Source organism: Sinohyriopsis cumingii, chromosome 12, assembly GCF_028554795.1.
Source record: "Sinohyriopsis cumingii isolate HCF-2022 chromosome 12, ASM2855479v2, whole genome shotgun sequence".
Taxonomy (NCBI): Eukaryota; Metazoa; Mollusca; class Bivalvia; order Unionida; family Unionidae; genus Sinohyriopsis; species Sinohyriopsis cumingii.
Genome location: NC_142972.1, coordinates 16,733,775 through 16,748,338, shown reverse-complemented (window position 1 = coordinate 16,748,338; position 14,564 = coordinate 16,733,775). Strand labels below are relative to the sequence as shown.

The 14,564-nt window shown below is 34.6% G+C and overlaps 1 protein-coding gene across 2 annotated transcripts in view; it reads right to left on the bottom strand.

The window, feature by feature from the left end:
• The window catches only part of LOC149786032 (E3 ubiquitin-protein ligase rnf213-alpha-like), a 354,737-nt gene that overhangs the window by 59,546 nt on the left and 280,627 nt on the right, over positions 1-14,564 (bottom strand). For both annotated transcript variants that reach the window (XM_089976319.1, XM_089976318.1), the window contains exons 71-75: positions 12,655-12,778; positions 9,350-9,466; positions 6,236-6,346; positions 5,775-5,828; positions 3,098-3,295 (exon numbers count right to left, since the gene is read on the bottom strand). In XM_089976319.1, the coding sequence (XP_089832445.1) occupies positions 3,098-3,295; positions 5,775-5,828; positions 6,236-6,346; positions 9,350-9,466; positions 12,655-12,778 (604 nt within the window). The remainder of the gene's footprint in view (positions 1-3,097; positions 3,296-5,774; positions 5,829-6,235; positions 6,347-9,349; positions 9,467-12,654; positions 12,779-14,564) is intronic.

Below are 14,564 nucleotides of genomic sequence, written 5' to 3'. Positions count from 1 at the left end.
TAGTACTGTTAGGTTGTTGAGAACTGTGTGTCATATAGACCTTGTTTGCATATGAACCCTTTATAATTAAAAAAGATCTGGTGTGGAGACAGTTTTCTTTAATTTACAAGGAATTAAATGAGTTAAAAAAAAAACAACATAAAAATGCAATCAGAGAACATGAATGATCTACCACTCTTTTCTAAATAATCTTGCAGTTCAATATGTATGACAAACTGATTCTAAACACAAAACTTACCCAAAATGCATGAAGCATGAAACTTAGGTCCCATCTACTTCTGGATTCAAAAGGATTCAACTTCAAATCAAATCCTATTTTTCTGTGGCCAATAATGGCTAAGAAACAGAAACCAACCTAACTGCAAAACTCTAGTCACTGAAGCAAGAAATGTAGGTCCCAGTCACCTACTTTAAAGTACAGACATGTCATATTAACCAAGATACATCTAAATACCATGTAAACATTCAATGCACAAGCAAATGATCTCAATTGAAACCAAAAACTTAAATCAATGAAACAAGACATTTAGGTCTCTGTGAGTTACCATATTTACCGTATATGTTGGGATACTGTATTTGTTGGGACACCATAAATTAATTTTAAAAGTAATTTTTTTGTGCACTGTATGTTCTGGGACACATCGTTTTTTTCGAGTCGTAAGTTGTGGGACACCTTTTAAATCATTCAACAATTACAAGTCGGAAATTGCATTCCAACTGAAATTTTATTTTAAAAAAATATAAAACTGTACTTGAGATAAAACTTTTTAATCCAATGCAGCAGCATCTCATCAAAACAACCCTTCTCCTGCACATGTACGATCTATTCTTTTAATACATGAATTTTTTTTAGCTTACCATACCATGAAAAATTGTTAGAGGAAACACACCACCTGAAGCGGAAACTGCAAGGACAAAAGTCAGATTTGTTCACATCTGCACTAGTCTTGCTAATTTTCACACTTCTGATGCCCATCTTATTGTCAGTCCATCCAGGAATGCGATCAAAGTACACTAGAGTTTCATCCATGTTAATGATCATGTTGTTGGCAAAATGATCTGTTTCTCTTCTGGGCTTCACTAATTCATAACATAATTTTATTTTCTCCAAATCTTCTGGATGATGCTGGGTCATTGATGTTCACGCACGAAGCACTATATTGTGTAACTTTAAAAAACTGTTCCATTGTTTCACGTTATTTTCAAAATTTTTGTGAATACTAGTGAAAAGGAACCAAAGTTAGCTTCCATATCTCGGCCGTTTTTGTATATTCAAAGCTAAAAAATAAAAAATCGGCACACTTAAAAGAATCCATAGTCGGTTTCTGAGGTCAGCTTGCTTTGCAATATAATAACCTTTATATTGATATCCTTTTAAAAAAATCGACTTCTGAGTCCAAAGTCGGCTTCCAACGTTGGCTTGCTTTGTAATAAAAATAACCTTTGTATTGGATGTCCTGTCAGTAAGTTCAAAAAAGAAGTTTACTGCTGGCTGCCAGTTGTGTTTATTTACCACCAGGGCTTCTATGTGCTTGGCATCTGTAGTAATAATTAATACAAAGGTGCACTGATGTCTGCAGGTAAACAGTAATTATACTTTTGTAACCTGCGCTGGTGAAAAGATTGTCACTTGCACGCAAGTGAAATTGTTTTCATAATGATTTTTATTTGCGAGATATTGTCATACAGTAGACCTGGATATAAATTAATCTTGGCTATTTTGCACCTAACACCATGCCATGTGTGAATGGCAGTTGTCTTCGATATATCGGTTTATTTTTTCCCTCTCATTTGCGAAATCATTTGCTTCTCTTCTGGCCTTCATAAATTCATCACATGATTTTATTTTCTCCAAATATTCTGGGTGATGCTTGATGCTGGGTCATTGACATCTGTGCACAAAGCACTAAATTGTGTCACTTTATAATTTGTTCCATTGTTTCAATTTATTTTCAAAATTCCCGTGAATACAGTTGAAAAGGAACCCAAGTTTGCTTACATATCTTGGCTGTCTTTTTACATTCAAAAAATAAAATAAAATCGGCTCTCTTCATAGAATCCATAGTCAGGTTCCAGTGTCGGCTTCCTTTGCAATAAAATAACCTTTGTATTGATATCCTTTACTGAAAAACGTAACCAAAGTCGGCTTCTGAGATTGGCTTGCTTTGTAATAGAAATAACCTTTTGTCTTTGATGTCCTGTCGGTAGGTTCAAAGAAGGAGTTAACTGCTTGCTGCCAGTCGTGTTTATTGACCACCAGGACTTCTATATGCTTGGCATCTTTTGCAATTAATACAAAGGAGCATTGATGTCTGTGGGTAAATAGTAAGGATAATTTTGTAACCCAAGCTGGTGAAAAGATTGTCATTTGCACTCAAGTGAATGTGTTTTCAAATGATTTTTATTTGCGAGATACTGTCATACAGGAGACCCGGATATAATTCAATCTTGATTGAAAAAAGGAATAAATGATAATAACACAAGGTTAGTTTCTTTCTTTTTATTATCAATTAAGTGTTTTATTTATCTATTTTATTGCAACATGCAGTGGGGGGGGGAAGCAGAAATGCAATACAAATTTATTTCGTTTCTTAAGTCTAGGGACATATGACCAAAGTGAAAAAATGTTTCACCATAAGTTCTGGGACAGGAAAAAAAATAATTATTTTATTGTGTCCCAACATATGCAGTAAATACGGTACTTTTGGCATGATGGGGTTGTTCTCTTCATTATATATATATATATATATATATATATATATATATATATATATATATATATATATATACACACACACCAAACTCCATGACTCTGGGACTAAACTGATATAACACAAAATGTAACCAAATTGTGACAGATAGATATTTGGACAAAGTTAACACTATAAGCACATTTTGCATTTGTGGCATGGCATAAAAAGAGAGAAAATAAGATATTGGAAACAAGAGTTAGCTGGGTTGTAACTAATGCTGTAACAAATGGTCAAACAATGGGTCACTTAAATATCCTCTAATTATAACATAGACAGAAACCATGAGGCTGAGGGAAAGGGGTGAACTTGCTGTGAAACATTAACAAAAGTAACAAGAATCTTACCCTCATGGTTTGGGGCTGTGTGGCCAACCTGATCAATGGCTGCACAAGTGTACTGTCACCATGGAGATTTCTGAGAACAAGGTCACAGTGAATTAGCAGACACAGTACTCCCTGCTGTTTAAGGTCAAGGCCAGGGGTCACAGTCAGTATTTGTGTCTGGACTCCATATGCATTCTGAAGAATCTTCTGTGCTATGTCCTGGAAACGGAGATAGTACTTATTAATAATCATCAGACCATCAGGGGCTAAACTATTTTTATGCCCATGTCCTGATAATTTGGAACTGAAGTATCACAACATGTAAATGTCATTGTTCTTGTGTCTTCTCATTTATGTATGTATGTATGTATGTATATAATTTTTATTCATCACCCAAATCAAGTACATATGCCTTTCAGTCTAAGCATTTTTATTTAAATCTTACATATTAAATAACAATGTATGACATTCCATCAAACAGAATGAACTTTTGACAAACATCTTTGCAGTCTGTTCAAAACATTTACACTTTATCCACATTTTAAATTTGAAAAGGTTGCAAAGATTTATTTGTTCAAGAACGTGACAGTTTATGATTGGCTCTGAGACAGTTTGGGTAAGCATTACTGTAGAAAGTGTTAGTTTTATTAGATAGGTGAATAAACAGTCTACAATATTAGAGAACATCTCATATTCAATCCAGGGCCTTTACACTGAATTCATTTAGAGAAAAAAAGTATTTTCAATAAAATTAAAAAATACTTACCAGTACCCAATTACTATACAGTACCAATACATACACTACTTTTCAAATCAATTAGTAATTAGAAGTACATAAAAATGTCATCTGCATGCCTTCTTAAAAGTCAGACAGGAGCGGTCTCCCTTGAACAAAGTGACTTGTGCCAGATATTGTCATGGTGTCAGTTATTACTTCTGCTCATGCCAGAATGCATGCCCTTTCTAGTGGCCAAGCAAAATATAAATATCCACTTATGCCTTTTCATTAACTTAGTGATTCTGAGGAAGTTTTTGCACAGCACTGAAACACACTTCTGCTATATTTCTATTTATCACTTTTTTGTAGACAAATGTTTTGCTCTTCATTTGGAATCTAACTCTGTCATATGATAAGCATATCAGTGCCATCCCAATTGCTTGCCTTGGGGTCTAAAGTACATCAATTCATCTCTGTACATCTTGTCTATGAATTTTGTCAAGAATGCTATTATACGTTGCAACATCATGCATGTAACTTAGAGTCCTCTTTAACAGTAAGTTCAATGTGATGCTTGACTCATTTCACTTGTGGATGCCATTGTCTTGATTATATTTACAGATGTCAACATACTGGGCATGTCTAAGTCAATGGGGTGCTAAAAGTTAAAGCTAGCTAAAGACAATCACTCTAGCAGTATAAATTGTATGGGATACAATTTAGGTCAAACATTTGATGAGTGCTCATGTTGATTTTATAATCTATGGGAGACCATATATGCCAAAAAACTTGGGCAAATAAGTGATCTAAGAAATGTCTCATTGATGAAGCAGATGGCAAGTACTGTCAATGATGCTGCCTCAATTGACAACTTCCTCTTTGATGAATCCTTGAAGGCAGAAAACCTGCCAACATCTATCAAGCCGTGGAATGGAGATCAGAGTCCACATTCTCTAGATCTTATCTCTCAGATCTTTTATCCTAAAGGGCCCAATTCAATCTGGTTGGATGTATATCTGCAGCTGAACAGGTCCCCCTTCAAGGTCAACTGACAGCTTCTTAAGACATGGCTTCACAACTTCTGCTGGATTTGCAGTGGAAAATTGTTTCAGCATTCAAAGCGATGCCCCAATAGATGACATCCCCTTTAGTTGGGTTACCTAGAAGCCGTCTCACATACCTTAGAGGACTGCAGAAGGAATCTCCAGGGTAAGGGGATGTTCCTCCCTCCACCTCTTACATATTCTCCTAAGGTATTATGATTGAGCAATGTATTTAAAAAAAGAAACCCATTTTTCCAAGTAAAGTACGTTTCTTTAAGAATATATACCCAATCATAATACACACACACCCTCCCAGCAGTTATATTCATTGAGAGCATGCCTTCCACTCCAGGAGCAACTGATTCATGCACTTTGCTGCCAATCCTTATTTGCAGGGGAGATTACTCTGTCAGACAACCATTCAGGTCAGCAGACAGCTTTTAGCTGCCTTTAGCTAAAAGTAGTATCTGGGAGAGCTGGATTTGCAAAGCAGTAGTAGTTCTCCAAAGTTATTATGATTGGGTAATATATTTAGAGAAGAAATGCATCGATCTCACTCCAAATCATCATTGTATGGATCTTGAGGATATAAGCTTACATACCAAATCAAATCAAAATCTGATCTGCAATATGGTCTCTAGAGAGTTCAGAAGCTTAACCCATCTGATGCAAGATCACCTCTTAATATGTGTCTGAGGTCTAGATGATATACACTAACATACCAAACACAATAAAAAATTAGATCTATACAGTGTTTATGAGTGTTGATTGCCAAATGGATGTCATATGATGCACAACAGACCAAAAGCCAAACTGTAAATCTCCTTTTTCTTTGCCTTTGGCCAGGTTAGCTAAAATTGAGGAAGAATTATCTCAAATTAAAGAGAACCAAAAATTATGTATTCCTAATGTGTCAACCCAAAGCAGACATATTTACCTTGTTCTTCATGAATTTGGCTCCTAAACAGAATTTATGAAGCATTTCAATGGCCTGAAAGATACAAATATACAAGTCAAAAGTATTAAATCTTCTCCATGTATAATAAAAGGATTACTGTATTTTCTTACTAATGTAGAATTTCTAACACATGTTCATGGTTACAGATGAAATTATGGCAAAAAATATTGCAGGACATAACACAAAGTAGTCATATTGTCTACCATATCATATTCTGCTTCCAACACAAATCATATTGTAAAGAATACACTGAATAGTCTTTTAATTTGGTTAAGAAACAACAACATTAGATATCTCATTGAAGCTGCACTGATGAATTCACAAAATGCTGTGAAATATGCTAAATATATTGTGTGTATACATGATCAGAAAATCTCTTCTAAAGTAGAGAAAAAAATATTCAATATAAGGATTGAAGGTTTTACATGTTGTAGGTATACCTTTGGTGTAACTTTGCTCTTGTCCTCTTCTTGTAATTTGGACATTGTAATTTCTCTCTGTAGGGCAAGGCATAACAGAATTTCCATCCTGTTTTCTGGCATCTTAGTATCCTATTAGCAAAAATATAAAATGGTAAATTTTTTTAAATTGAAGTCTCTGAGTGTCTTACCATATTTTGAGCATCCCGCTAAGCTGTAAAGAATTGGACATTAAATACAGTCATGCTTCCAACTGCTGTAATCTGTGTGTAGTGGCAATCTAGTTATGTTCAGTAAACATGAGAAATAAATCTTGTATAACCCTTTCTCTACCACAAGTGCTTTTTGGATGCTTCCACCACATTCCAGTGTAAGCACCATTCGATGCCTTGGTTTGACTCACATAAAAGTGCATTCAGCTGTTTAAGATATAGGCTTAATCTACTATTTAAATTAACTGGTCAGACCCTTAAAATAGAGTCTGTGGACTTCACTGAGAACTTAGTTGATTTAGGATAATATAAGTTATGACTATGAAGTCTTTAATAAGTCAGACATAGGCTCTGATGACTATAAAGTCTTCAATAAGTCAGACATAGACTCTAATGACTATGAAGTCTTCAATAAGTCAGACATAGACTCTGATGACTATGAAGTCTTCAATAAGTCAGACATAGACTCTGATGACTTTAAAGTCTTCAATAAGTCAGACATAGACTCTGATGACTATGAAGTATTCAATAAGTCAGACATAGACTCTGATGATTATGAAGTCTTCAAGAAGTGAGACATAGGCTCTGATGACTATGAAGTCTTCAACGAGTCAGACATAGGCTCTGATACTGATGTAGGCAACAATGCTGTTGACAATTTATCGAAATGATATGATTTAGTGCTAATGGCATAGACAAGTAGAAAGTTCACCTATAGTTGGTCACACAGCTTCATTCTTTGCTGAAAATTAATTATGCAGCCATAAAGATTAGATTTTATTCCTAAACCTAACAACAGAAAATAAATATCTACAGAAAGGGATAATGGTCAAAATGTTGATTGAACTCTACATATACTACATTGCTATACATTTTATAAGCTGACCTTTTCAAAGAGAATCATAGGTAACAAGCATTTTATGTAGAGCACACTGCACAGTGGTTTTGGCACTTGTATATCAGAAGTCTGAACAGCAACCAATGCTATGAGGTAATGGGTCTGTTAACAGTAACACGTACTTTGAGGTAATGGTCTGTTAACAGTAATAGATGCTATCAGTTAATGGGCCTGTTTACAGTAACATATGCTAACAGGTAATAGGCCTTTTAACAGCAACAGATGCTACGAGATAATGGGCCTGTTAACAGTAGCTAATGCTATGAGGTAATGGTCTGTTAACAGTAATAGATGCTATGAGGTAATGGGCCTGTTAACAGTAACATATGCTATGAGGTAATGGACCTGTTAACAGTAACTAATGCTATGAGGTAATGGCCCTTTTAGCAGTAACAGATGCTACATGGTAATGGGCCTGTTAACAGTAACAGATGCTACAAGGTAATGGGCCTGTTAACATTAACAGAGGCTATGAGGTAATGGGCCTGTTAACAGTAACAGATGCTACAAGGTAATGTGCCTGTTAACAGTAACAGATGCTATGAGGCAATGAGCCTGTTAACAGTAACACATTCTAAGAGGTAATGGGCCTTTTAGCAGTAACACATGCTACAAGGTAATGGGCCTGTTAACAGTAACAAATGCTACAAAGTAATGGGCCTTTTAACAGTAACAGATGCTACAAGGTAATGGGCCTGTTAGCATTAACAGATGATATAAGGTAATGGGCCTGTTAACAGTAACAGATGCTATGAGGTAATGGGCCTGTTAACAGTAACTATTGCTATGAGGTAATGGCCCTGTTAACAGTGACAGATGCTACAAGGTAATGGGCCTGTTAACAGTAACACATGCTATGAGGTAATGGGCCTGGTAACAGAAACAGATGCTACAAGGTAATGGGCCAGTTAGCAGTAACTAATGCTATGAGGTAATGGGCCTGTTAACAGTAACTAATGCTACAAGGTAATGGGCCTGTTAACAGTAACAGATGCTATGAGGTAATGGGCCTGTTAACAGGAACAGATGCTATGAGGTAATGGGCCTGTTAACAGTGACAGATGCTACAAGGTAATGGGCCTGTTAACAGTAACACATGCTACAAGGTAATGGGCTAATACCCAGTAATATGTCAGCATAGTCTGCATTTCCACAGAAGAAAACTTCTTTAAATATTTTACATGAAAGCCAGGGCCCATATCACTGTTCACCGTAATGTATTTATAAAAGGTGATGCAAGAGTCATGTTACTAGGATTTAACCCCATTAAGTTCTTCATTCAGAAATAGCTAGAATAATATCATCGTCCAATACAATACCATTATTATCATATGAACACAAATTGTTTTGAAATCTTGACTTACTTGTTACATGTGTTAAATCAACAATCAAATTCATTGCAGTAGTCTCTCATTTTAATGAATGTCATTATTAACTTTACTGGATAATGATTAATATGAGTTTTAAGACCTAAATGACATGGGGTAACAGACATCATTGTAATTAACTACTCATATTATTAATTGATTTGAACTCAAAATAGTAATCTGTAATCATAACATATATTTATCCTCTTTATTGGTGAATACAATTACATATTGTGCTTACTTTTGTACAGTAATTTGTTCTTAATAATACTGGCAGATTTGCATGATTAATTAATGTGTGATGCCTGCTAACATTGTGTACAAATAAGGGTGGGCATAGATTGATTATTATGTACTTGTCCTGTAAACACTGTATACAGGAATACATTGCTATGACAGATTAATATTAATTATCCTCATCATCTTCACTTGTGGGAGTGGGTGGGGGTCAATTTATAGTTTCAGTTTTTTATATGGCACATTTGGTAAAGTTATGAAGGATAAATCCATTATGTGTTAAATATTTTTATTATTTGGCGAGGGCAGAAATAACAATCAACAAAAGCATTGTTCATGTGCAGTAATTACATTTAACTGTATCTAATTATATGACAACTTTAGCGTCATATTAAAATATTACCTTCACTGAAAGTATTACCTTGATTGCCTTATCCAGCTGCTCAGTACCCTCTCCAAGTACCACTCTAGTCACAGCCTCTCTGATGTTAACATAATGGGGTCCACAAACAATGTACCTGTCTGACACCTCTCTCACCTGCATAATATTTAATGAAATGGTAATGCTACTAATATGTTATAACTTCTTGTGGGACATAAAAATTAAGGTTTACTAGATAATTAGTCAATGGCTGCATTAGTTTTGACTGATTATTGAATGACCTATTTCATAGAATTTATTAGCATTTCATAACAATCTTTGGGGGTCCCCGAGTGGCCGAGTGGTCTAAAGCGCTCTCCGTTATGGATCACTGCCATCTCATCTCTGTCTGTGTCGGTTCGAGCCTCGAATTCAGCCAATGTGGGTATGTGAGAAAGCTTGCCAGTAGCTTCTCATGGGTCCGTGGTTCTTTCCGGAGTTTTCCCGGGTTCTTCCTCCACCATTAATACTGGCTGCCATGTATAGCCTATCATGTGCTGAAAAATGGCATTAAACCCCACAACAACAACAACAACAACATAACAATGTTTATATGCTTCTTTCTAAAACGTAAAACAAGGATTCTGTGGAATGATGTGTCTCACTTTTGAATTGCATTACCATGAAACAGCTTTCTACTTAAGCAGAGACAGGAAGCCCATAGCATACAAGACTCTATATCTATTGATTTCAGTGGCATGCAGCAAATGATGTACAAGAATATGACCTATCAAAAAATCTATTTAAACAGAATTTGAATGTCAATGCCATGGCTGTGTCTGCCCCCTCAACCATATGAAAAGTGACACCTATGTTTGACTTTTAAATAACAAGAGGTCCAAGTGGGCACAGGATTACTCACCTGCTAACATCTGCCTAATACAAAATGCAAGAGCAATTTGCCGAGAAACCTGTGTCATTAGGTTGCTTTTTGAGAAAGTTTCTCCAAAACTCCTAATTGCATATGTTATTTATAAAGTGGTTTCATGGAAACAATCGCTTTAATATCTTCATGGCACATCAGCATTATGAAGGCCACAATGCAATCTGAAAAAGTTAGTCAAATTCTGTTAATTTGTGCTTAAGATAAAGTTGCATAATGTTTTTATTTGTAGTAGCTGCCGAATTTGATGACAGATCAGCATTTATTTCTATCTGTGTGAAAAGCCTTCATGCTAGGACACTTTCTATTAAATTTGGTTAAATTCTGGTTTTTCTGTAGCCACATTGATTTTTTCTTGGCAGATTGTCATCATTTGTACAAAATTCCTTCATGCCAAGATGCTTTCTGTCAAATATGGTCAAAATCTGTTGATCGATTTCTGAAAACCTTAGTGGATTTTAATTTTAGTAACAATTGCCATATCTGAAGGCAACTGTGCTTCATTTGTACAAATTTTAAAGTCCTTAATGCAGAAAGTTTTGTCAATTTTTGAAAGGTTCTTCTGAGCAGTTTCTGAGAAAACTTTTAACAATAATGTTTTATTTTAGTTTTAGTAACAGTGGCCATATTTAATTGAAGAGTGGCATCATTTGTACAAAGTTTAACGGCCTTTATGTTGGATGCTTTTCTACTGAATTTGTTCAAATTATGTTGATTCGCTTTTGTGAAGACATTATTTAAAGATTTTTATCTTTAGTAATGGTGGCTATATCTGATTGCACATTAGTATCATTTGTAAAAAAAACAAAAATGAAAGTTCTTGATATCAGGATGTGGTCTGTCAAATTTGGTGAAATTCTATTATGCAATTTTAATTTTTAAAAGTTATTTAAAGCTTTTCCATTTGTTGTAATAACTGCCATACGTGTTTTGGAAAGGGTATCATCCGCACATATCTGTAATGACCTTATTTAAAGAGGGTAATACAATTAGCTAAAAACTAATCTACCTTGAGGCCCTCATCTGTAATTCATCTATATGACAGGATGCTTTGTGAAGAATTTGTTTAAAGTTTATTTTTATTTTTAGAAAGGTGGCAATATCTGGTTAATTGGCACCATTTAAAATTGTTTTTAAAAATCTTCATGCCAGATTGCTTTCTGTTGAATTTGGTTGAATTCTGTTGAGTAGTGTTTCCAAGTAGGGTGTTTAAAGGTTTCCTTTTTAATAACGGTGGCCAAATTGGATGAAATATTGGCTTCCAATGACCACATTTTTAGGTCTTGATGCCAGAATGCTCTCTTTTAAGTTTTGTGTTAACTTGTCAATTAGCCTTGTGGAATTATCAATAAGTTGAAAATAAGGAACTTTGTCATTTTCTTTACCTTATATAACTATGTATACTGACACTGACCTTAATATCTGGACACTAAACAAATATTTACTTTTCTCTCTGTCTAATGAAAATGATAAATTGTCCTGAACATTTGCCAGAATTGGTCATGGTAGGTAAAATGTGTTGCAATATATCCTTCATTTCCTATATAGAAATGTTCATTATAATGTTTAATTGTTATCTTTTACAAATAGAAGAATTCTGTTTGCATTTTGTAAGTTTTTTTTTTTCTTTTCATTTGTAAAACTATGACAGCCAGTTCATTACTTACATGTACAACATGTACCTTAAATCTAAAAAATTGAAAGATAATCCACATTTTCCCACAAAAAAATTATTCAAGTGATCTTGACACTAAATTCCAAATATTGCAATAATTGCCCTAAATAAATCATGGAACCAAATCACTTATACTAAGTATAAAGACTGAATGGACTTCATCTGAAATAAATGATATCATGGTAAAAATAAACCAATGAATACAGGTGAGACTACAAGAACTTGTAAAATCTGTGTGTCAGACATGTTGACTACTTTATCATTGATAAATGGAAACCCAGTAGGTAAAAGAAAGCTAATAACCTGCAGCCAAGAAAGCTAATAACCTGCAGCCACATATAGGCTCAATATAACACTGATGGACATTAATTTTACAGATATTAAAGTGATTCATTAATTAATCCTGAAAGCTTTCATAAGAAGAAAGCTTGTTTTTTTTATTCATTCAGTGTGTTAGCTGTTTGTATTGCTTCCTAATGACAACTACATTTCACCCACATTATAATTTGTGAAATTTAAAAAATTTCATGGTCAGATGGTTGACTACTCATTCACCAGTTTCTGATAAAAGTAAAATGTTTGAGTTTTATCTTTAAACTTTAATTTTTTATTTTTCATCCAATAAAATATAACTTGATAGATGTCCATAATTATTGTGTACTATTCCAAGGTATAAATTTTAAAAATCTAGTGTCCAGAAAATTGGAGGATCAATTACAATATGAGTCATATACAAGTGTGTGATACCCTATCCCTTTCTTCTGCAGGCTGATATCTGATCCATCTAAAGTATCTGACATCTGTCTTCCTGCATACTGCCTGGTAGCTGTCAACTCCATAACGACGACACAGATACTTGATAAAGAAGATCCTGTGAAATACAGAAAACCAAACTATTATCTACATGTGCAATGAAGGTTTAAGGTCTGATGACTTTTACAAGGAGTTTTGATAATAGTTTTCAGTATAAAATGCATTCTTTAATGGCAATCAAACCAAGGCCTTTATATAATATACAGAGATAAACATTTGAGAACTGTCACAAAATGAACAAACCAGTTTAGCAAAACAAACAGACAGCAGTTTTGAAAATTTTCAGCTGCACTGCTTGCTCAAGAGTGAAATGAAGAAGTACGAGGTATTTATCAGTTTCAAATTCTATTATTTCTCATATTTTAATGCTTTTTCATATCTCTGTATTTACTAAAGCCTGGAACAAGAATACTATTAATGACACATTATAACTTCTCCTTCTGTTTAATAGTCTTCAATGTAGGTACTATGTGGTGTTTGCTTGACTTTGGAGTTAATTAATTGACCAACAGGTCTCCATGGCCTAGACCTTTGGTCAAGGAATGCAGTCTTGAACTAAACTTTCTGTTCAGAAAACATCATCTTCTTATTAGGCTTTCTGTGACCATGACCTCTTACTGTTTGACCCCAGAATGCAAAGGTTTCTTTATTACCACAGATGTAAAAGATCCACAAAGTTTTGTCAAAGAACTTACTTAAGATCAAAAGTTAATCTGCAAAACCCATTTTTTCTCAACAATGACCCTGACCTTTGATCTTTCAACCACAAAGAATCAATTAGCCTCTTCAAAACCTAAAGAGCAATTTCTTCATAAATACTCGTCCAGATAAATGGCCTAAATTAAAAGCTCTTTTGAAAAAGCAAATGTTTCAGTAAATTATGATTCTCCTAGAATACTTACCCAATCACATCAACATTAGGAATATAAGCCTTCCTAAAGCCTGAATCAAACCTACCAAAGGATGAAAATTCATCTTCCCTGCCACATTATATAAACAAAGGGTAATAACTCTTGTTCATTACCTCCACTTGACAACTACAAGTGGCACGAGTAATAAGCTGAGCAGAACAGAATATAAAGAAATGATCACACTGTGGCAGGATTGGAGGGTACTGAGGTAATATTATCAGCTAAGTATTCTATGATAAACATAATTTACTGGAAAAACTATTTTCTCTTTTTAATAGGTTCCCTGATCATATTTCCATTAGGAAAATAGATAATAGGTAGAGGGAATGTTGAACACTCTACCTATACCTTAGTTAACCTCTGAGGGAAGGAGATGGCATTCCGTGTAATGCACTCTCCTAACTTGTTAGCAGCACAAGGGCAACTCCTTCACAAATTCTAGTCCAGATAAATGGCCTAAATTTAAAGCCAAATTTTTAGTAAATTATGTTTCCTCTAGAATACTTACCAATCACATTAATGTTAGGAATATAAGACTTACTAAAGCCAGAATCAGGTCCTCCAAATAAAATAATTCACTGGAAAATTGCTTTCTCCTTGTAGTATGTTCCCTCTAATCACATTAGCGTTAGGAGAACAGGTAATAGGTAGAGGGAATGTTAAGCACCCTACCTATACATTAGTTAACCTCAGAGGGAAGAAGATTGCATATTAAGGTTAACCGACTCTCCTAATCTGTTAGCAGCACAACTGTACCCAATGTGGTTACATATGGGAAGAAGAAATCTTCTTATCCCATAAAATTTCTGGCTAAATCCAGTGAAAGCTGTGCAGGATGCCTGTCCAAAGGTTGTGATATATCAAATGGGATCTGGTAGCCACCTGTGTACTGAGATGGACCTACCAGATACATATTAATGTGTCACTCTTGAG